This window comes from Salvelinus sp. IW2-2015, linkage group LG2, assembly GCF_002910315.2.
Source record: "Salvelinus sp. IW2-2015 linkage group LG2, ASM291031v2, whole genome shotgun sequence".
In the NCBI taxonomy this organism is placed as follows: Eukaryota; Metazoa; Chordata; class Actinopteri; order Salmoniformes; family Salmonidae; genus Salvelinus; species Salvelinus sp. IW2-2015.
In genome coordinates this window covers 36,029,675-36,053,744 of record NC_036839.1, presented here as the reverse complement: position 1 = coordinate 36,053,744, position 24,070 = coordinate 36,029,675, and the positions used below count along the sequence as shown (strand labels likewise).

The 24,070-nt window shown below is 44.5% G+C and overlaps 1 protein-coding gene across 2 annotated transcripts; it reads left to right on the top strand.

Moving 5' to 3' along the window:
- The first annotated feature begins 370 nt into the window (after nt 1–370).
- On the top strand, nt 371–23,792 carry nr1i2 (nuclear receptor subfamily 1, group I, member 2). Of its 2 annotated transcripts, none has more exons than XM_070448851.1 (8): nt 371–721; nt 5,577–5,749; nt 7,265–7,395; nt 8,055–8,221; nt 8,352–8,734; nt 8,828–8,973; nt 20,151–20,995; nt 21,155–23,792. In XM_070448851.1, the coding sequence occupies exons 2-7, from the start codon at nt 5,583–5,585 to the stop codon at nt 20,258–20,260; spliced, it is 1,104 nt and encodes a 367-aa protein (XP_070304952.1). In that variant the 5' UTR covers nt 371–721; nt 5,577–5,582; the 3' UTR covers nt 20,261–20,995; nt 21,155–23,792. The 2 variants fall into 2 exon arrangements, with proteins under 2 accessions (XP_070304952.1, XP_070304951.1); XM_070448850.1 differs by having other exon boundaries at nt 8,034–8,221.
- The last annotated feature ends 278 nt before the right edge of the window (nt 23,793–24,070 follow it).

Genomic DNA, 24,070 nt, shown 5'->3' with positions numbered 1-24,070 from the left:
TCTTTCTTGTATGGGTCGTGTTATTACAGTTACTACTACAGGCTACTACATATGTAGGATCTTAATTCGAGCCAGTTTGCTACAGCAGGGAATTAATCCTGCAATAAAGGAAATGTGAAATATTATGTGGATTATAATTAATGGACATGTTTGTAGGGGTGAATGAAAATCAAGACTGAAATTTTAAAGTGGAAATTACAATCTTCAGAAGACTATTAAACTTCAAATACACTACAAGTTTGAAATATCCTGCTTTGCAGGATATTTCTCCTGCAACAGGGTGATCCTACATATGTACAACACGTCATCCTCCTATCACGAGTATAGGGTGTGGGAAAGCCTGCATGTGGATAGGCCATTGGCTGAGAAATCAGTCCGTCTCTTGTTGAGAGAGCTCGGCATTTAGCCTTGATACTGTAGACAGCATAACTAATAAACCTGAATTACTAAAACAGTGGTTTTGTTGTATACAACTTTTGAGGCGTTAATGTCAATTTAACCTAGGTCTAAAAATATAATTATTGTCATCTTCAACCTAGAGCGTAACCAGGAAGTGAGTGTGCGCTCTGGAGACGAGGGGAGCTTTGGTGTGGAGGAGTGATTCTGGATAAACACTTTCACTTGAAAGTCGCAGCTACAATGTTTTCTTCAAAGTAGTCATGCCCCACGGAAGTCGCCTTCCAAGACCCGGGGATTATGATATTAGTGCTGTAATGTCTTTGTAAGTAAATCAGTCTTTCATGCTTTATGTTGCCTCTAAAAAGAAAAAAAAAGACCGTAGGATAGGCTCGTGCTCTACTCCGTGTATACACAGGATACTTTGTAGTGAAATTCACAGCTTGGATCGCTCACGGCTGTAGTAATAATTGTCATATATTTTGCAACATTCTGTTTCAACACACTGTTAACATGCAATGTTTTGGCTATTGCTACGTTTGTGAGTGATTTTGTGATTTTGTGTCACTGCAATCAGTGTTCATGCCAAAGTACAGTAGGCTACTATACCACCTGCTTGTCTCTGTTCAGAGAACTGTTTCAAACGTTTACACAGAACTTTGGACCCGAGCCTTGGCATAGAAGTGTGTGTGTACGCGCATGTGTTTTGTCTGTGTTTTTGTATCTGTGTGTGTGGCAATTGTGTCATAGTTATACAATTGTTATTCTCACAATGGTAGGACCTGGATTATGAGTCCAGATTCCAGTTGCTGTTCTCTCTCTCTCTCCCTCCCTCTCTCTCTCCCTCTCTCTGTGTGTGCTGTTATTGAGAACACTAACTTATTTCCAGTCTACATGTAATTTGAATCATATCACAAGGTGGCACACTGACATTTTTCAACATGAATGAAGTCCTAGATAGGGAGAGCACTGAAGGCCAAGCAGAGAACCAGTGAAAGTTAAATTACACTCTTTGAGTGACATGTCCCCATAATGTGTGGGTAATGGTACTATGTAATTAAAGTACATTAAACAAAGGCACTAAAAGGTTTGTGATTGGCAGCAGGTCTTGAGCAGACCACCCCTACCAGCCTGGTCTCATAGACTAGACGTAACATAGTAAATATAAATCCTCAATACCCAAATTAGTATGATATGTTACGTTTGGCATGGTTACGTAAGACAGATGGTTACTTAATGTAAAATGTATGGTTGTTCGAGGTGGGTGGTTGTTCGAGGTGGATGGGTAGGCGTATAATGCGAACGTCTAGCAACCCAAAGGTTACGAGTTCAAATCTCAGCACGGACAACTTTAGCATTTCAGCTAATTAGCAACTTTTCTACTACTTTTTATCTACTTTGAAACTACTTAACATGTTAGCTAAACCTAACCTTAACCCTTTAAGCTAACCCTTCCCCTAACCTTAACTCTTTTAGTTAACCCTTACCTAAACCCTTTAAAACCTCTTGAAGCTAGGGGGTAGAATTTCTATGTTTGGAAAAATAACGTTCCCATTGTAAGCTGCCTATTTCTCAGGTCCAGATGCTAGAATATGCATATAATTGACAGAGTAGGATAGAAAACACWCTAAAGTTTCCAAAACTGTCAAAATATTGTCTGTGAGTATAACAGAACTGATTTTGCAGGCGAAAACCTGAGAAAATCCAACCCGGAAGTGACTCTTATTTTGAAAAATCCCTGTTCCATTGCCTGCCTTTCCTCCATTTAAAGGGATATCAACCAGATTCCTTTTCCTGTGGCTTCCTCAGGATGTGAACAGTCTTTAGACATAGTTTCAAGCTTTTATTTAGAAAAATTAGCGAGATTTATCAAAACGCGTCAGTGGATACGCGGATGTCCCTCCATGTCCCTCCATGTCCCTCCATTAGTTCACACTGGTTGCTCAACATTTTCTTTCTCTCCAGTATTGAATAGTTTACAGTCTGGTTGAAATATTATCGATTATTGATGTTAAAAACAACCTGAGGATTGATTATTAAAGAACGTTTGACATGTTTCCACGAACTTTACGCATACTCTTTGGAATTTTCGTCAAGCCTTGATGACCTGTCTAAGGCTGTGGAATACTGAACATAACACGCCAAACAAATTGAGTTTTTTTTATATAAAAATAATCTTTATCGAACAAAAGGAACATTTATTGTGTAACTGGGAGTCTCGTGAGTGCAAACATCCGAAGATCATCAAAGATAAGCGATTCATTTTATTGCTTTTCTGGCTTTCGTGACCAATCTACACTGCTGCTAGGTGTTCTTAATGTTTCGCCTAGTGATCGATAAACTCACACAAACGCTTGGATTGCTTTCGCTGTAAAGCATATTTTCAAAATCTGACACGACAGGTGGATTAACAACAAGCTAAGCTGTGTTTTGCTATATTGCACTTGTGATTTCATGAATATAAATATTTTTTGCAATTTCTTAAAATTTGGCGCTCTGCAATTTAGCGGTTGTTGATGAAAATGATCCCGCTAAAGGGATCCGTGCGTCATTAAGTTTTAACCTAACATATCATACATTTGGAAAATTCATAACATATTATACGTTTTGATATCTCACTCACTCACTCACTCACTCACTCACTCACTCACTCACTCACTCACTCACACACACACATACACAAACACACACCCCCACACACACACACACACACACACACACTGGACACCAACATAATGTCATTAACCTCAGGTTATTACACAATATCAATTAAATGTCATTAGATTCCCTAATATGTTGCTATTACAGTTTTGTTACAAAGCAATAAAGGAATTGTGTGTCAGAGAGTCATCAGTGGTGTAACATATAGGTACTCTCATGCAAAGAGTGAGAGTTTTTCTCCATCTCTCCAGCTCTTAATTTTGCCTGACATTGGAGCTCTCTGTCCTTCGGATAACAACTATGAGAGAGATTGAGAAGGAAGAGAACTGAATCAGAAGCACAACATAACTTTGTTTTGGCCGGATATGGTTCTCAATCAGGGACAGCTGTCTATCGTTGTCTCTGATTGGGAATCATACTTAGGCAACCTTTTTCCCTTTTGTGTTTGTGGGAAGTAGTCTTTGTTTGGGGTACTATAGCCCTCTTAAGCTTCGCGATCGTTTTTGTATTGTTTATTGTTTTTGTTGGCGATATCATCCAAATAAAAAGTAATGTACGCTCACCACGCTGCGCTTTGGTCTTCCTTCAACGACGGCCGTGACAGTTCTTCGGCTTGCAAGCCTCCTCCTTTTTCCTCCAAACATAACGATGGTCATTATGGCCAAACAGTTCTATTTTTGTTTCATCAGACCAGAGGACATTTCTCCCAAAAGTGCGATCTTTGTCCCCATGTGCAGTTGCAAACCGTAGTCTGGCTTTTTTTATGGCGGTTTTGGAGCAGTTGCTTCTTTCTTGCTGAGCTGCCTTTCAGGTTGTGTAGATATCGGACTCGTTTTACTGTGAATATAGAATATTTTGTACCTGTTTCCTCCAGCATCTTCACAAGGTCCTTTGCTGTTGTTCTGGGCTTGATTTGCACTTTTCGCGCCAAAGTACGTTTATCTCTAGGAGACAGAACGTGTCTCATTGCTGAGCGGTATGACGGCTGCGTGGTCCATTGGTGTTTATACTTACGTGCTATTGTTTGTACAGCTGAACGTGGTACCTTCAGGCGTTTGGAAATTGCTCACAAGGATGAACCAGRCTTGTGGAGGTCCACATTTWTTTTCTGAGGTCTTGGCTGATTTCTTTTGATTTCCCCTTGATGTCAAGCAAAAAGGCATTGAGTTTGAAGGTAGGCCTTGAAATACATCCACAGGTACACCTCCTATTGACTCAAATGATGTCAATTAGCCTATCAGAAGCTTCTAAAGCCATGACATAATTTCTGGAATTTTCACAGATGTTTAAAGGCACAGTCAACTTAGTGTATGTAAACTTTTGACCCACTGGAATTGTGATACAATGAATTATAAGTGAAATAATCTGTCTGTAAACAATTGTTGGAAAAATTACTGGTGTCATGCACAAAGTAGATGTCCTAACCGACTTGCCAAAACTATAGTTTGTTAAAAAGAAATTTGTGGAGTGGTTGAAAAACGAGTTTTAATGACTCCAACCTACGTGTATGTAAACTTCCGACTTCAACTGTATGTAACCTGATTTGATGTGTGCATAAATGTGGGAAGTAAGTGTGTGTGATCACTAGGTGTTGAATGTGTGCCCAGGAGACAGCCACCTTAACTTAGGTCCAGGGCCAGCTCCGTCTTGACCACTTGGTCGGCCAGTCCAAGCAGATTACTATGTGTTCAGATGGTGACGAAACATATATATGTACATAGAGTAAAAATACAAAAAGGCATGCCCAAACTAAAGACCCAATAACAAAAGTATTGTGTGGGACTGGGATTGTGTTGGTTTCAGTAGCTGTCAGCTGTGTATTTTTTTGACAGGGTCAGTGGATGGATTAGTTATCTCCAGTTTGATTGTTAGTTGATTTCAAATGTTCAGTTTTCTTTAGACATTTAGACGTATTGTCAGTCTGTCTGATTTTGATGTGACTCAGTTTATTAAATGATTGGTTTTGTGTAATTGTTAATTTGCCACATCTAATGTGAAGCTGAGGCGTCCCTGTTCTGCATGCTGCAAATAATAGAATTGTATTCTATAGAACTGACAGAGAAGTCCATGTCTGTTCGTTCTATTATTATATATAATTCAGAACATTATGTAACAGACATGTAGGACAGACTCTTTCAAGACAGAAACCCATGAACCACCTGTTTAATGCCTGACCTAAGAAGCAGGAGACAATTTTATTTTCCGTCATAGATCTAATGACTGCTATATTTAGAAGAACCGACTGACCCTTAAATTTGTAAATAAGATCACACCAAAGCTCTTATAATATAAATGTTGATCTGTTTTGACCTGATAAGACTGTGATGTTTACCTGAAATTGAATATGACATTTTTTTTTAAACTTCAATTAATTAAAAATTATATTAATCTCAAATTGAATAGTCAGTAGTTGGTCTGATTGGAATAGATTGGATAGGATTTATTAGCAGTAGTGTATCAAATCTATTCCATTCTCATTAGTAACAGTGCTGAGGCCTCTGTTATAACACCTCCCTCAGGTCAGAATGAGTAAGGAGAACCTCAGCGACTGGCCCCCATCCCAGACCTCTGCAGAGGAGGAAGAGGAGGAGGAAGATGATGGGGAGCCCAAGGTGTGTCAGGTGTGTGGAGATCGGGCTACAGGCTATCACTTCAACGCCATGACATGTGAGGGCTGCAAGGGATTCTTCAGGTTAGTGAAACACACACACGCAAGCATTCAGTACTGTGTTAGCATAAACAAGGAACTGAGTGTTTGAGAACGTTTGTGTTTTACAAATTAAGTGGTTAATACATTGTGGCCAATAGGTGCTCACAATGTATTTACTGGTGAGAGCAGTAAATACATCTCCTGAATTATGTGGAATATAATTAATGCTTGATATAGTTTTCATTTGGGCAAATCTAGTCTTCATTTGGGCAAAGTGGAAATTACAAACTTTTGAAGCCCTTTTAAAGCTGCAATATGTAACTTTTTGGGAGACCTGGCCATTCAAATTCACATAGAAATGTGAGTTATAGATCTGTCATTCTCATTGAAAGCAAGTCTAAGATGTTGTAAAACTGTTTTGGTTTTTGCGCCTTTACTTTCTGTTTTGTACACCAACTTCAAACAGCTCAGAATACAATATTTTGGGTTATGGAAAATATATTTCACAGCGGTTTAGATGGCACAATGATTCTCTACACTATACCTACTTGTTTTGTCACATAAACTGAAATTAGGCGTACTACTAGAATTTTAACAACCGAGAAATGGCGAAGCGATTTCTGCATAGTGCACCTTTAAACCTTGAATACTCTGTGCCTTTGCATTTCCTTGCATTTTCCAAGTTTGGATCTGTATACTACTCTGACTCACTCCATATGATCTCTCTTTGTTGCTGGTTGACTTGATTGCTCTTTGTTGCTGGGCAGTGTTGCTGGTTTGAGACTCTCTATGGGCTGGCTACCTGAGCTCTGTATTCTGTATGCTCCAAGTACTCATTAGCGGTAAATAGGTTTGGAACATATCTATCAGTGGTATCCATTGGCGATGAAGATAAGCAGACGTCAAATTAGCTCATTAAAACACACGCACTATCTCTCTCTTATACACACGCATGCACATGTATTTTCTTAAAAAGCATAGTTAAGATAATAACTGAATCCATGTAATTGTCACACCCTGATCTGTTTCAGCTGTCTTTGTCTTGTCTCCACCCTCCTCCAGGTGTTGCTCGTCTTCCCCATTATCCCCTGTGTATTTACACCTTTGTTCTCTGTTTGTCTGTTGCCAGTTCGTTTTGTTTCGTAAAACCTACCAGAGTTTGTTCCCCTGCGCCTGTTTTCTAGTCCTTCCCGGTTTTGACCGTTCTGCCTGCCCTGACCCTGAGCCTGCCTGCTGTTCTATACCTTGCCCCACCTCACTGGATTATTGACCCCTGCCTGCCCTGACCCTGAGCCTGCCTGCCGTTCTGGACCTTTTGCACCCTCTCTGGATTACTGACCTCTGCCTGCCTTTGACCTGTCGTTTGCCTGGCCCTGTACTAGAAATAAACTGTTGTTTCTTCAACATTGTCTGCATCTGGGTCATACCTGAAACCTGATAGTAATCATGTTTAAATCTGTGGCTGAAACTCACCTCTTCCACATACAGTATATTATATTCAGTATATTTACAGTATATTTATAATATGTGTATCATGTGCCTTTGATGTTGTGCCAGGCGTGCCATGAAGCACCCCACTAAGTTCTGCTGCCCGCAGCAGGGTGTCTGTGTCATCACCAAGAACAACCGCCGCCAGTGCCAGGCCTGTCGACTCCACAAATGCCAGTCCATAGGCATGCTGAAAGAGTGTGAGTTCACACACTAACACGAACACACTTACGCCCACATACTGGGTTACCGTTGGCTTTTTAATCTTTCTGTAGTGACATGCAGACCTGGGTTCAAATACGTGTTATTTAAATACTCGTATTCTTTGTATTTGAGTATTTTCAAATAATGTGGTGCTGAATCAACTACTTGTATTCAAATACATGCCAATACATTCCAAGTGTATTTCCATATATACTGAGTGTACACAACTTTAGGAACACCTTCCTAATATTTTGTCCTCAGGACAGCCTCAATTTGTTGGGCGTGGACTCTACAAGGTGTCGAAAGCGTTCCATAGGGATCCTGGCCCATGTTGACTCCAATGATTCCCACAGTTGTGGCAAGTTGGCTCTATGTCCATTTGAGGTGGTGGACCAATCTTTATACACACGGGAAACTGTTGAGCTTGAAAATCCCTGCAGCGTTGAAGTTYTTGACAGAAACCGGTGTGCCTGGCATCTACTACCATACCCTGTTCAAAGGCTCTTACATTTTGTGTCTTGCCCATTCACTCTCTGTATGGCACACATACAGAGAGTGAACTTCTTTGAACTTAAAAATGTATGTAAAAGTAATTGAAATAGTATTCGAACCCAGGTCTGCCGTGGTGGCAAAGCGTTTGTCTCTGTTGCCATAGTGATCATGTCAAAGGAGGCTGTGGAGAAGAGGAGGAGTCAGATCAGGAGGAACAGGATGGTTGAAGAGCCCCCGGTCCTCTCGCCACAACAGGAAGCTGTCATACAGGAACTGTTCAACGCCCATGAAAAGACCTTCGACGTCACCTTTTCCCACTTCCAGTTCAGGGTGTGTGTGTGTGTGTGTGTGTGTGTGTGTGTGTGTGTGTGCGTGTGCGTGTGCGTCCGTGCATTTGGGTTTTGTGTTCTGTGTTGCATATTGGGTGGATGATATCTGATTGAGTTTGTGTCTGTTTCAGCCCATCGACAGAGACCTCAACCCCATGTCTGTGTGGAACCAGACTGCCAGTGGGCAAAGTGCAAAACAGACTGGAAGAATGGATAACTTGACATCATCTTACTCCACTTCCACCTCCACCAGCTTATCCTCTTCCTCCTGTTCTTTAGAGGATGAGGAGGACAGGAGTGATGGAGGGAAGAATACAGTTCTCACCACTCTGCCCGATGTAGCTGACCTTACCACCGACATGGAGGAGAAGAAGGAGGAGGAGAAGGAGAAGAAGGAGGGCAGGAGTGATGGGGGGAAGAATACGGTTTTCACCACTCTGCCCCACATAGCTGACCTCACCACCTACATGATCCAAAACATCATCAACTTTGCCAAAGGACTCCCCTCCTTCAGGTGTGTGTGTTTGCATATTTGTGTATGTCCCCCTTCTCTCTCTCTATCGCTCTCTTACCTGTGAGGATGTGTGTGTGTGGGTGTGTCTGACAGGGCCCTGGCCATAGACGACCAGATCTCTCTGTTGAAGGGGGCCATGTTTGAGATGATGCAGATCCGCTTCAACATGATGTTCAATGTCAAGACGGGCATCTGGGAGTGTGGTCCCCTGACATACTGCATGGACGACGCTGTCCGGGGTGAGTGAACCTTCATACTACATAGCAAAACCTACATACTTAGCATACATAGCCATTCTGAATACGGAGTCCCAAAGTGGTAGAGTGTCCTGCATTGAAGGCCCATTATAAACTAGTCACACAGTTCATGGCTGAGAGGGGTGACTTACTGCAGGTTAATTAGCTGCATGTGGCTCACTATGGAACCTCTCTAACGAGAAGGAGGAGAGGTGGATATGGTGGATATGCAGGTACGAGGAGAATAGAGGAGGTGGAGGAGAGGGAGGTGTGTCAGCAGGTTTAGTTATCTCTGGTGGGAGGTGGAGGAGAGGGAGAGGGAGGTGTGTCAGCAGGTTAATAAGTCTATACATCTCTGATGTCATTTGATTGTTGGGCACGGGCAGGATGGATGCGAAGGCAGAGGAGTGTGGGACTAAGCTAGGCATCCTTATGGATTGTTCGTGGTTGGGAATGGAATGGGATGGATGCCGAGAGTAAGAGTGGAGGACGGAAACGTGTTTCCAGTAATCATGTAGATCAGATTTATCTCTGGGAGTTATGGTGTGAACTAGAGAGGTAGTATGATGGAGATGTGGTCAACAGGTCCTATTTAGCTTTATGGATGTCTCTTTGGTGATAATGGGTGGAGGAGAGAGGGAGTAGCGGTGTGTTCATGCAGGTGTCGAGTTATCCTCTGGTTGGAGGTGGACTAGAGGGAGAGGTAGGAATAGAGTTGTCAACAGCGTTATCATTATCTCTGGTGGAGAAGTGGAGGAGATGGTGTAATAGCGGAGGTGTGTCCAGCCAGGGCTATATCTTTGTTCTGGTGGCCATGGTGTTATGAAGGGAGAGGAGCGATTGATGTCCTAGTCATGGTTTACTTGATCTCTGGGGGGTAGGTGGTGGGGATGGGAGTAGGGAGGTGTCAGTCTAGGAGGAGTTTTAGTTATCGGGTCGCTTCTGGTGTGGCTTGGTTCGGAGGCGAGCGCGGGTTAGAGGAGGCGTGTGGAGGGTTTGTAGTATATCCGTTGGCCGCTCTCGAGTGTGTGGAGCCCGGAGGGCAGGGGTTGTGTACCTGTATGCAAGCGGTTTTGTTTACTTTTGGTGTCGGTCAGGTTGGGAGTGGGATGTACAGGAGAGGGAGGTGTGCTCAGCAGGTCTGTGTGATCGGTATCCTTGGTGGGGGTCTAGGATAGAGGAGAAGGGAGAGGGATGGTGTGTAGCAGGTTAGGTTATCTTGGGTCAGGGGGGCGCTGTGACTTGTAGAGGGGTAGTGCTGTGTCTGGTGTTCGACGCCAGGCTTCTTTAGTTGGTTTCGTGGCTTGGTTCCAGGTAATAGATCCGTGGATGCTTGGGTGAGGGCAGGGTGCTGTCCTAGTTCATGGTTGAGGATTATTCGTGTGTGTTCGTGTGGTTATCAGGCCTGTTGCGTGATAGGAGACGGGCACGGGTGTGTTCTCAGCCTCCAGGAAGTTTCTCTTCTTGGTGGGACCAGGTGGAACTTGAGAGTGGGTGAGGTCACGAAGTCTGCAGGGTACCGTTATCTCTACTGCCGGGAAGCGCTGAGTAAGTTGAGGTGTAGATTGGGATGTATGTGTGTCGGTCAGCGAGGCCTTGAGGTCTTGTCTGCGGCGTAACGTGGCTTTTTCACTCGAGCGCGCATGAAGGGGATGACGGGTTAGGTCTTCGCTACATCAGGCACGGTGTATTACGTTTCCCTATTTTCTCTGTGTTTGGTGCACAGGTGCGACTGTAGGCAGCAGAGTGGTAGCAGGCGAGGCTCGGTGTCAGGAGTTAGTTTCTATTCGCAGAGTGTCTTGGGTTGCAAGCGTAGTGTTGTGACAGGACGCATAGAGACGGAGTTGTTGTGTCCAGTCAGGGTCTTTTAGTGTCATCACTCTTTGTGGGCGTTCAGGTTGTGTGAGGTGGAGTAGGGGTATGTATGGGAGGGTGTCGTCAGCAGGTGTTGTCTGTTAGATCTCTGCGGTGGGAGGTGGAGGAAAAGGGAGAGGGAGGTGTGTCGCAAGGTTTATTAGCTTTGGCTGGTGGAGGTGGATGGAGAGGGAGAGGAGGTGTGTCAGCAGGTTTAGTTATCTCTGGTGGGAAGATGGAGAGAAGGGAGAGGGGTGTGTCCAGCAGGTTTAGTTATCTCTGGTGGGCAGGTTGGAGGAGAAGGAGAGGAGATGTGTCAGCAGGTTTAGTTATCTCTGGTGGGAAGGGTGGGGAGCGGGAGAGAGGAGGTGTGTCAGCATGTTTAGCTTATCTCTGGTGGGAGGTGGAGGAGAGGAGAGGGAGGTGTGTCAGCAGGTTTAGTTATTTCTGGTGGGAGGTGGAGGAGAAGGAGAGGGAGGTGGTGTCAGCCAGGTTTAGTTATCTCTGGTGGAGGTGGATGAGAGGGAGAGGGAGATGTGTCAGCAGGTTTAGTTATCTCTGGTGGGAGGTGGAGAGAGGAGGTGGTGTCAGCAGGTTTAGTTATCTCTGGTGAGAGGTGGGGAGAGGGAAGTGTGTCAGCAGGTTTAGTTAATCTGGTGGGAGGTGGAGGAGAGGGAGATGTCAGCAGGTTATAGTTATCTCTGGTGAGAGGTGAGGGAGAGGGAGAGGGAGGTCTGTCAGCAGGTTTAGTTATTCTGGTGGGAGGTGGAGGAGAGGGAGGTGTGTCAGCAGGTTTCGTTATCTCTCGGTGAGAGGTGATGGAGAGGGAGAGGGAGGTCTGTCAGCAGGTTTAGTTATCTTGGTGGGAGGTGGAGAAGGAGGAGGTGTCAGCACGGTTTAAGTATCTCTGGTGGGAGGTGGAGAAGAGGGAGAGGAGAGGGTGTCCAGCAGGAGGTGAGTGTCAGCAGTTTGTTATCTTTGGTGGAGGTGATGAGAGGCAGAGGGCGGTGTGTTCAGCAGGTTTAGTTATCTCTGGTGGAGGTGGAGGAGAAGGAGAGGAGGCTGTGTCAGCAGGTTTAGTTTATCTCTGGTGGGAGTGGATGAGAGGGAGAGGGAGGTGTGTCACGCAGGTTTAGTTATCTCTGGTGGGAGGTGGAGGAGAGGAGAGGGAGGTGTGTCAGCAGGTTTAGTTATCTCTGGTGGGGGAGGGGAGGAGAGGGAGGTGTGTCAGCAGGTTTAGTTATCTCTGGTGGGAGGTGGATGAGAGGAGAGGGAGGTGTGTCAACAGGTTAGTTATCTCTGGTGGGAGGTGAGAAGAGGAGAGGGAGGTGTGTCAGCAGGTTTAGTTATCTCTGGTGGAGGTGGAGGAGAGGGAGAGGAGGGTGTGTCAGCAGGTTTAGTTATCTCTGGTGGGAGGGTGGAGGAGAGGGCAGAGGGGAGGTTTGTGTCAGCAGGTTATAGTTTCTCTGTAGGGAGGTGGAGGAGAAGGAGAGGGAGGTGTGTCAGCAGGTTTAGTTATCTTTGGTGGGAGGTGGATGAGAGGGAGAGGGAGGTGTGTCAGCAGGTTTAGTTATCTCTGGTGGGAGATGGAGGAAAGGGAGAGGGAGGTGGTGTCAGCAGTTAGTTATTTCTGGTGGGAGGTGGAGGAGAGGAGAGGGAGATGTGTCAGCAGGTTTAGTTATCTCTGGTGGGGTGGATGAGAGGGAGAGGGAGGTGTGTCAGCAGGTTTAGTTATCTCTGGTGGGAGGTGGAGGAGAGGGAGGGTGTGTCAGCAGTTTAGTTATCTCTGGTGAGAGGTGGAGGGAGAGGGAGGTGTGTCAGCAGGTTTAGTTATTACTCTGGTGGGAGGGGAGGAGAGGCGAGATCTCAGCAGGTTTAAGTTATCTCTTGGTGGGGGTGGGAGGAGGGGAGGTGTGTCAGCAGGTTAGTTTATCTCTGGTTGGGAGGTGGAGGAGAGGGAGGAGGTGGTCAGCAGGTTTAGTTACTCTCTGGTGGGGAATGGAGGAGAAGGAGAGGGAGGTGTGTCAGCAGGTTTAGTTATCTCTGGTGGGAGGTGGGGAGAAGGAGAGGGAGATGTGTCAGCAGGTTTAGTTATCTCTGGTGGGAGGTGGAGGAGAGGGAGAGGGAGGTGTGTTCAGCAGGTTTGTTATCTCTGGTGGGAGGTGGACGGCAGGGGGAAGGGATGGTGTGTCAGCAGGTTTGAGTTATTTTGGTGGGAGTCGGAGGAGAAGGAGAGGGAGGTGTTGTCAGCAGGTTTAGTTATCTCTGGTGGGAGGTGGATGAGAGGGAGAGGGAGATGTGTCAGCAGGTTTAGTTATCTCTGGTGGGAGGTGGAGGAGAGGGGAGGTTGTCAGCAGGTTTAGTTATCTCTGGTGAGAGGTGGAGGAGAGGGAAGTGTGTCAGCAGGTTTAGTTATCTGGTGGGAGGTGGAGGGAGAGGGAGATGTCAGCAGGTTTAGTTATTTCTCTGGTGAGCAGGTGGAGAGAGGGAGAGGGAGGTTCTGTCAGCAGGTTTAGTTATCTGGTGGGATAAGGTGAGGAGAGGGAGGTGTGTCAGCAGGTTTAGTTATCTCTGGTGGAAGAGGTGGAGGAAGAGGGAGAGGGAGGTTGTCCAGCAGGTTTAGTTATCTGGTGGGAGGTGGGAGGGAGAGGGAGGTGTCAGCAGGTTTAGTTATCTCTGGTGGGAGGTGGAGAAGAGGGAGAGGAGTGTGTCAGCGGAGGTGTGTCAGCAGGTTTAGTTATCCTTTGGTGGGAGGTGGATGAGAGGGAGAGGGAGGCTGTGTCAGCAGTTTAGTTATCTCTGGTAGGAGGTGGAGGAGAAGGAGAGGGAGGTGTGTCAGCAGGTTTAGTTATCTCTGGTGGGAGGTGGATGAGAGGGAGAGGGAGGTGTGTCAGCAGGTTTAGTTATCTCTGGTGGGAGGTGGAGGAGAGGGAGAGGGAGGTGTGTCAGCAGGTTAGTTATCTTCTGGTGGAGGTGGAGGAGAGGGAGGTGTGTCAGCAGGTTTAGTTTATCTCTGGTGGGAGTGGATGAGAGGGACGAGGAGGGTGTTCAACAGGTTTAGTTATCTGCTTGGTGGGAGGTTGGAGAGAGGGAGAGGGAGTGTGTCGCGGTTTTAGTTATCTCTGGTGGGGAGTGGAGGAGAGGGAAGGGAGGTGTGTCAGCAGGTTTAGTTATCTCTGGTGGGGGTGGAGGAGAGGGAGAGGGAGGCTGTGTCAGCAGGTTTAGTTGATCCTCTGGTAGGGAGGGAGGAGAAGGAGAGGGAGGCTGTTCAGCAGAGTTTAGTTATCTTGTGGGAGGTGGATGAGAGGGAGAGGGAAGTGTGTCAGCAGGTTTAGTTATCCTCTGGTGGGAGATGGAGGAAAGGGAGAGGGAGGTGTGTCAGCAGGTTAGTTATTCTGGTGGGAGGTGGAGGAGAAGGAGAGGGAAAATGTGTCAGCAGGTTTAGTTATCTCTGGTGGGAGGTGGATGAGAGGGAGGGAGGTGTGTCAGCAGGTTTAGTTATCTCTGGTGGGGAGGTGGAGGAGAGGGAGGTGTGTCAGCAGGTTTAGTTATCTCTGGTGGGAGGTGGGAGGAGAGGGAGGTGTGTCAGCAGGTTTTAGTTATCCTGGTGGGAGGTGGAGGAGGGGAGATTGTCAGCAGGTTTAGTTATCTCTGGGGGGGTGGAGGAGAGGGAGGTGTGTCAGCAGTTTAGTTTATCTCGGTGAGAGGTGGAAGGAGAGGAGGTGTGTCAGCAGGTTTAGTTATTCCGGTGGAGGTGGAGGAGAGGGAGATGTCAGCAGGTTTAGTTTATCTCTGGTGGGAAGGTGGAGGAGAGGGAGATGTGTCCCAGCAGGTTAGTTATCTCTGGTGAGAGGTGGAGGAGAGGAGGTGTGTCAGCAGGTTTAGTTATCCTCTGGTGAGAGGGTGGAGCGGGAGAGAGGGAGAGGGAGGTTGTCAGCAGGTTTAGTCTACTGGTGGGAGGTGACGGAGAGGGAGGTGTGCAGAGGTTTAGTATCTCTGGTGGGCGTGACTGCAGAGGAAGGAGGGTTAGAGGTTGGATCGTAGGGTGGCAGGAAAGGAGAGGTGTGTAGCAGGTTTTAGTATCTCTTTGGTGGGAGGTGGATGAGAGGGAGAGGGAGGTGTGTCAGCAGGTTTAGTTATCTCTGGTAGGAGGTGGAGGAGAAGGAGAGGGAGGTGTGTCAGCAGGTTTAGTTATCTCTGGTGGGAGGTGGATGAGAGGGAGAGGGAGAGGTGTCAACAGGTTTAGTTATCTCTGGTGAGAGGTGGAGGGGAGGGAGAGGAAGGTGTGTCAGCAGGTTTAGTTATCTCTGGTGGGAGGTGGAAGAGAAGAGGGATGGATGGAGGGAGAAAGTCAAATGATTTCTGTAGGTAAGTTAAAGTGTTGTATGCATGGGGGCTAGGGCCCAAGGTAATTGGGGGCCCAGGGTTCAGACTCACATCTCTACCCAGAATGAGAGGAAAAGCAGCGGAGTAAATGATAGAGGAAGACAAGGGGCTGAGGTCTGTAGATCTTCATGGAATTTTTTGTGCTCTCTTTTGTAGCTCAACTACTCGTTGACCAAGCCCTGACCAGACAACACAACATAATTACATTCCTGGAATAAATTAAATCAAGGAGGGAGGTGTTGGTTGGCTTTGAATGTTAGCAAGCTGAGCACTCTTCTCAAATTGTCTAACGTTAGCTAGCTTGCTAATAATGTTTTGAGAAGAACAGGCGAGCTCCCTGTAGAATCAAGAGAAGAGGGGATGGGGAAGGAGATTAGCTAGATGTGCAGTTGCTTCATCTGTTTGATGCAGTGCCGAGGCGAGATGAGAGCTAACTGCTACTGTGATAAAAAAGTGAGATCTCCAGGGCCATTTAAAAAAGAAATCTGTCCCTGGACACAACCTTTGGCTTTTTTCAGTCCTTAACAAATCTTKTTTGTTTATGGAAGTAATAGCTATCATAGTCCTGTTTTATATGCAGCTACAGAAAAACGATTATTTATTTATATATATATACACACACACACAAAAGTATATGGACGCCCCACTAAAATCAGTGGATTTGGCTATTTCAGCCACACCTGTTGCTGTCTGGTGTATAAAATCGAGCACACAGCCATGCAATTTCCATAGAGACAAACATTGTTAGTAAAATGGCCTTACTGAAGAGATCAGTGACTTTCAATGTGGCACCGTCATAGAAACGATTTCTTCCCTGCTAGAGCTTCCCCGGTCAACTGTAAGTGCTGTTAAGGTGAAGTGGAAACATCTAGGAGCAACAACGGCTCAGCCGCAAAGTGGTAGGCCACACACGTTCACAGAATGGAACTGTTGAAGTGCACAGCGCTTAAAAATCGTCTGTCGGTTGCAACACTCATTACTGAGTTCCAAACTGCATCTGGAAGCAACTTCAGCACAAGAACTGTTCGTCGGGAGCTTCATGAAATRGGTTTCCATGGCCGAGCAGCTGCACACAAGCCTAAGATAACCATGCGCAGTGCCAAGTGGTGGCTGTTGTGGTGTACAGCTCGCCGCCATTGGACTCTCGAGCAGTGGAAAAGCATTCTCTGGAGTGATGAATCACACCTCACCATCTGGCAGTCCGACAGACGACTCTGGGTTTGGCGGATGCCAGGAGAACGCTACCTGCCTGAATGCATGGTGCAAACTGTAAAGTTTGGTGGAGGAGGAATAATGATCTGGGGCTGTTTTTCATGGTTCAGGCTAGGCCCCTTAGTTCCAGTGTAGAGCACTCTTAATGCTACCACATACAATGACATTCTAGACGATTCTGTGCTTCCAACTTTGTGGCAACAGTTTGGGGAAAGCTCTTTCCTGTTTCAGCAAGACAATTGTAATTTATTTTATTTTATTTTACCTTTAACAAATTCTTATTTTCAATGACGGCCTAGGAACAGTGGGTTAACTGCCTTGTTCAGGGGCAGAATGACAGATTTGTACCTTGTCAGCTCGGGGATTCGATCTTGCAACTTTCTGGTTACTAGTCCAACACTCTAACCACTAGGCTACGCTGCCGCCCCTGTTCACAAAGCATGGTCCATACAGAAATTGTTTGAGATCGGTGTGGAAGAACTTGACTGGCCTGCACAGAGCCCTGACCTCAACCCCATCAAACACCTTTGGGATGAATTGGAACGCCGACTGCAAGCCAGGCCTAATCGCCCAACATCAATGACGACCTCACTAATGCTTTTGTGGCTGAATAGAAGCAAATCCCCTCAGTAATGTTCCAACATCTAGTGGAAAGCCTTTGCAGAAGAATGGAGGCTGTTATAGCAGCAAAGGGGGACCAACTCCATATTAATTCCCATTATTTTGGAATGAGATGTTCGACGAACAGGTATCCACATACTTTTGGTCTTGTAGTGTACACACACATATACAGTTGAAGTCGGAAGTTTACATACACCTTAGCCATATACATTTAAACCCTGTTTTTCACAATTCCTGACATTTAATCCTAGTAAAAATCCCCTGTATTTGGTCAGTTAGGATCACCGGTTTATTTTAAGAATGTGAAGGGTAGCCTTCCACAAGCTTCCCACAATAAGTATGCTTGGGGTCATTGTTCATTTGGAAGACCCATTTGCGACCAAGCTTTAACTTCCTGACTATTCCTTCCTGATAATTTTCCTACCTCATGATGCCATCTATTTTGTGAAGTGCACCAGTCCCTCTTGCAGCAAAGCACCCCCACAACATGATGCTGCCACCCCCGTGTTTCACTGTTGGGATGGTGTTCTTCGGCTTGCAAGCTTCTCYCTTTTTCCTCAAAACATAACAATGGTCATTATGGCCAAACAGTTCCATTTTTGTTTCATCAGACCAGAGGACATTTATCCAAAAAGTACAATCTTTGTCCCCATGTGCAGTTGCAAACCGTAGTCTGGCTTTTTATGGCGGTTTTGGAGCAGTGGCTTCATTGCTGAGCGGCCTTTCAGGTTATGTCGATATAGGACTCGTTTTACTGTGGATATAGATACTGTTGTTTCCTCCAGCATCTTCACAAGGTCCTTTGCTGTTGTTCAGGGATTGATTTGCACTTTTCGCACCAAAGTATGTTCGTCTCTAGGAGACAGAACGCGTCTCCTTCCTGAGCGGTATGACTGCTGCGTGGTCCCGTGGTGTTTATACTTGCGTGGTATTGTTTGTACAGATGAACGAGGTACCTTCAGGTGTTTGGAAATTGCTCCCAAGTTTGAACCAGACAATTGTTTTTCTGAGGTCTTGGCTGATTTCCCCATGATGTCAAGCAAAGAGGCACTGAGTATGAAGGTAGGCCTTGAAATACATCCACAGGTACACCTCCAATTGACTAAAATGTTATCAATTAGCCTATTAGAAGCTTCTTAAGCCATGACATTTTCTGAMATTTTCCAGACTTAGTGTATGTAAACTTCTGACCCACTGGAATTGTGATACAGTGAGTTATAAGTGAAATAATCCTTCTTTAAACAATTGTTGGAAGAATTACTTGTGTCATGCACAAAGTAGATGTCCTAACCGTCTTGCCAAAACTGCAGTTTTTAGCAAGAAATTTGTGGAGTGGTTGAAAAACGAGTTAAGTACTCCAACCTAAGTGTATGTAAACCTCCGACTTCAACTGTATGTATGTATGTATGTATATATCAAATCAAAGTTTATTTGTCATGTGCGCCGAATACAACAGGTATTCAGTGAAATGCTTACTTATAAACCCTAACCAACAGTGCAATTTTTAAGTAAAAAATAGGTATTAGGTAAACAATAGATAAATAAAAAATGACAGTGAATATAACAGTAGCGAGGCGATATACAGTTTGTACCTGTACAGAGTCAAAGTGCGCTGGCACCAGTTAGTCGGGCTAATTGAGGTAATATGTACATGTAGGTATAGTTAAAGTGACTGCATAGATGATAAACAGAGAGTAGCAGCAGCGTAAAAGAGGTGTTGGCGGGGGGGCGGGACACAATGCAAACAGTCCGAGTAGCCAATGTGCGGGGGCACCGGTTAATCGGGCTGATATATCACACACACACAGTAGTAATGCTCTTTACACATTGTAATCTACATAGTGAGGATATAGTAACTGTAGAAAGAACTGTATCTTAATACCAGGTGTAATGCTAATGGGGTCAGAGAGACAGACAGTTGCGTGACAGAGTTGACATACTTTCTATGAATGCTGATGTTCGAGTCAGAATGTGCCCAAACCCGTTCTTATTACCAACCAGTATTGTAACTAGAGGAAGCTCAAATTGGACTCAGGCATTCACAGCCTCTGCTGTGTCTGCTTTCCTTTGAAGTGGATTCAATCCCAATGTCTTGTGCTCGAATCAAATTTTTGTCTGTCTACAGTTGTATATCATTAGGCTGGCTGGCCCACCCAAGCCACAGTTTACCAGCACTGGTAGTCATTGTTCAATAGAGACTAGTCTCTGAGCTACAGCTACATGGAGCCAGATCTTTACTCACCTGACCAGCAGCCTCATTGCTGCTGCTAATGAGCCCCTCYCATTTCAACAGGTGTAGCCCATCTGTTTGTTTATGTCTCTGTGGCTGTGTTTACACAGGCAGCCAAATTCTGATATATTGCCCAATTATTTGCTAAATATCTGATCTGATTGGTCAAAAGAACCATCATTACATTATAGATAGAATGCTGTGATTAGGGCACCAGCCTCCCTGTTACCGTTGCCATTGGCGACCAGCTGGAGGAGCAGCTGTATGATATCTTATGTTTTCCAATCTGGAAAAGTGGTGTCCACTTGAAAGGAAATAATTGGTCAATCAGTGACCCCTTGTAACTGTCAGAGTATCAGGATAGTGTGATGAAGGTTTCTCATGTAATCAAATAAGTAGTGTCAAGTTAAATATAATCAAGGTAGATGAACAGCCTGGTGAGGTTACACCATGGTCAACTTTCATTCGAGTGTGTTGTCCTGTTATTACTGGATGTTTCTATGGTTCCGTGTAGCCTAGTCCTTGACCCTGTTGTTTTGCCTGTAGGTGAGGGTTATTAGATTTATTTAGTTCCTTTATCACATCACATGACTGTAGACGATCATCATCACCCTGTCTCTCTCTCGTCATCACCCTGTCTCTCTCTCGTCTCTCCCTTTTACCCCATCCCCCACACTTTTTTCAATTTTTTAAAACATTTTTCTCTATCTCCTTAGACACAACACCCTCTCAATTCTCTATACCGCATCTCTCTCCTCCCTCTTCCCTATCTCTTCCCTCTCCCCTCTCTCACCCTCCCCACTCCCAACCCTTCCCATATCTTCATCTCTTTTCCCCTCCCTCCCTCCCTCCCCTCATCCCCCTATCTCTGTTGTAGCTGGGTTTCAGCGCCACCTGTTGGACCCTCTGATGCGGTTCCACTACACCCTGAGGAACCTACAGCTGCAGGAGTGTTCTCATCTCCCTCTTCTCTCCAGGAAACATTAGGCCACACACACACACTCATTACTATGCTCTGACTTTGCTTCGTTCTTCCTGCTTTCAATACATTTAAAGGCCCAGTGCTGTCAAAACGTGATATTCCTGTGTTTTATATTTCCACACTATGAGATTGGAATCATACTGTGAAATTGTGAAAATGATGATAATGCCCCTGYAGTGTGCGAGCTGTTTGAAGACCGCCTGAAATGTTCAGCTGGTTTTGGTGGGATGGAGTTTTGGCCTGCCTGGTGACATCACCAGGCAATAAATTAGTTAATAGACCACTAAGAAAGAGTTCCAAATCTTTCTGCCAATAACARCTAGTTTTCAGTTTTCCCCTCCCCACTCAGACCCCTCCCAGACAGTCCTAGCAAAAGTACTGCTTGAGAAATGTCTCTTTACTAAGAAGCTATTTTTGTTTCTTTTTGACCATTCAAAACAATTACAGTACGGTCCTTTATTGTTACCAATAAATGATTTGATATTGAGATAAAAACGGCTACATTAGACCTTTAAATACATCCACACTTCTGAGGAAAGACTGTTGAAATTAGTTGTTAAATGACTTCGTGAGACAGTGGTAGTTGGCTCCCCAAATGCTTATGTGGTTGAAAATGTTGAGTCCTGATTGGCAGATCGTCCGGGTGTGATCAATCATGGTGTGATTGATAGTCTGCAGGAGAAGTTGGCTATTGCGCTGAAGGTCCACATCGACTCCAAGAGGGCCAAGCCTGAGAAACAGTGAGTCTGTCTAAATATTGAATTTCATTGAGACATGAGACGTGTCGTAAGGCATGACGTTGGATAATGTGCCTAGGAATACTGTCTTCATAGTGACCTCTTGGGCCCTATATCCCTGTCTCTCTTGTCCCCCTGTCCCTGTCCTCCCTGTCCCCCCAGCCTGCTGTACCCTAAGATTCTGGCGTGCCTGACGGAGATGAGGACTATGAATGAGGAGTATACCAAACAGGTTCTGCAGATTCAGGACATCCAGCCAGGCAACTCATTTGACCCACTCATCCTGGAGGTGGTCAGCAAGGACCCCTGAGACAGACACACCCAGACAGGCAGCAGCAGGGATGCCTAAATCACTTTCCGTCAGGTTTCAACAAGGACATCTAGGGAGAATCTCAATTACATACTCCTTGTGTCCTCTCTCCTCGACTCCTTCTCAAAACCCATTGGATGAAAGAGCCAGACGTCCCTCCCTTCTGACCTTCTCTTCTAATGGGTTTTGAGAAGGAGGCGAGAAGAAAGGACGCAAGGAGTATGCAATTGAGAAAAGGACCTAAATTACTTTCAGACAGCTTAATCCACTTTCCTCAGCCCGATATACAGAACGGATGCCTAAATAATTGTGACAGGCTTCAACAGAGACATGTAAAACTGCCTATGGGGTGATTGAATCATTTTCCCTCTCAAGAATGTAGATTTTATTTTATTCAAAATATATCAAAATATATCAAAAGAGCTATACGTAGTTTTTTAATGTGTGCTTGCTTGTATGTTTTTTTCTTTCATCATTCAATTATGCATATTGCCAACGCAAAATGATTGTCAGAGACTCAGACAATTGTGTTTAAAGCACTAATGCAAAATGATCTTATACAGGACTGAAGAAGGGGGTGTCCCCTATGGTTCTACAGAGGTTTAAGGAGGGATTTTGTTTTCTGTGATAAACACTCTTTGGCTGCTGTATTTCCTAAAAGCTGGTCAAGTGCCTCCTTAATTGTGAGACAAAATCAATCTAGTACATATCAATTTATCCTGATCGCAGATATGTCACAGGTGAAAAGAACACACTACAATCAGAATCTAAATGTGAAATACATCATCTTATATGTATTGTTAATGTTACAAATGATGCAGTAACCTGTATTCTGTGTTTTAGTGTATTTGTGTTTTAGTGTATTCTGTGTTTTAGTGTATTTGTGTTTTAGTGTATTCTGTGTTTTAGTGTATTTGTGTTTTTGCCTTGTGATGTGAATGTTTGGTTGTGTTTTTTTCTAGACATGTACAGACGTGTGTTTGGCTGTGTGAGCGTTGGGTCATGGTTGTTGTTGGTGTTTTCTGCCTTAAATATGTATCTTTCTGTGTGCTGTAACACTAGTAGACACACAGGACCCTCCATGGCCAGAACTTTATGACCTTTGAACTTTATTTTGACCTACTAGTCCTACCTCACATGACCTCAGGTCTACAATTCCTTAGGCTTTCCTCCTATTAGTGTACGGCCACACAAAGATTTGGTGTCTGAAATGTATGGATTGAGACAATAGTTTTTCAATGGACGTCATCAGATAATGCAGCCTGGTCTCGTAGACTAGATGTAACATATTAAAAGCAAATATGGCACACTCAAATGAGTATGATAGGTTACATTTGGTATGGTTACATAAGACAGATGGATACTTAAGGCAAAAACAAAAGTAGGGTGATTGGTGTATATCGCAAAAGTCTAGTAACCCAAAGGTTGCGAGTTCGAATCTCATCACGGACAATTTTAGCTAATTATCAACCTTTCAACTACTTTTTAGCTACTATGCAACTACTTCGCATGTTAGCTAACCTTTCCCCTATCCCTAACCCTTTAACCTAACTCCTAAACCAAACACCTAGCCTAGCTAATATTAGCCAGCTAGCTAACATTAGCCACCTACCTAGAATTCGTAACATATTGTACATCATACAAATTCGTAGCACATTGTATATTTTTCTAATTTGTAACTTATCATACGAAATGGGTGATGGACAACCACAAATTAATACATATCATACGAAACATAACATATCATACTAAATGGAGTGTCTCAGATTTACGTACAGAATAATAGGAAATGCTTTGAGACCAGGTTGGATAATGGATGATAATCTAAAAAACACCCAAGATGTCTGCCTTGCATGTGTATGTAACTCATCCAGAAAACAGTTGAGTAGTAGAACTTTGACATACAAAAACGGACAATGGTGAATGCATTTGCATTTTCATGTCTCAACTGAAAATCTCACTTTTTAAAAGTTCATATTCTGTTAACTAATGGGTCATACCCAAATAATGTTGTTGACTCATCCTATACAAAGCATAAATTGGAGAAAAACACTTCAAACACCCCACCTCAAACTTGTATCTCAAACAGTATTTAAAAAATGTTTTCCTCATAGATGATGTCATCACAGGTGGTCCTATGTGTCTCAGTCAATAGAGTATGGCGTTTACAAGGGTTGTGGGTTTGATTCCCGCTGGGGCCACCCATATGTAAAATGTATGCACGCATGACTGTAAGTCGCTTTGGATAAAAATGTCTGCTGAAATGTTATATTATCAGCAGTCTACTCACATTTTCTGAATTACCGGTATACGCCCACTCCATTCCAACACAGAAAATATGCTTTTTAACGTAAGTAATTACCATTTTTGGGAAAGAAAACTATTTCACTCATATTGTAATTAATTATAGGTCATATTTCATAGAAATCTGGAAACACTGGACAGTTATTAGCTGTTGTATGTTAAAATAAAAGTTATACATTTAAATTATGTTAGCCTGAAGTGCTCTCTTCTATCAAACCCTCAAATAAAGAGGAATCTAAGTTTGACTATAACAGAACCATGTAAAACAGGGCTGGGCAACATACGGCCCATGGGCCGGAGACCATTCAGTCTGTCCCACGGGAGGTTTGAATCATTTGGAATATTAGTATTTTGGGTTAAAAAAACACTCCAGGCTACTCTTGAACACCTAAACATACATAAAAAGTATGTTGGAATTATAATGGACCTATACGTTTTTAAATAACTGCCCTTTTCCAGGCCCG

Excerpts from the sequence above, each read along its gene's own strand:
- nr1i2 (XM_070448850.1), top strand. The coding sequence starts at position 5,583 with ATGAGTAAGGAGAACCTCAGCGACTGGCCCCCATCCCAGACCTCTGCA. Across the intron at positions 7,396-8,033 it reads CATAGGCATGCTGAAAGAGT|CGTTTGTCTCTGTTGCCATA; the intron begins GTGAGTTCACAC and ends GTGGTGGCAAAG. Across the intron at positions 8,735-8,827 it reads AAAGGACTCCCCTCCTTCAG|GGCCCTGGCCATAGACGACC; the intron begins GTGTGTGTGTTT and ends TGTGTCTGACAG.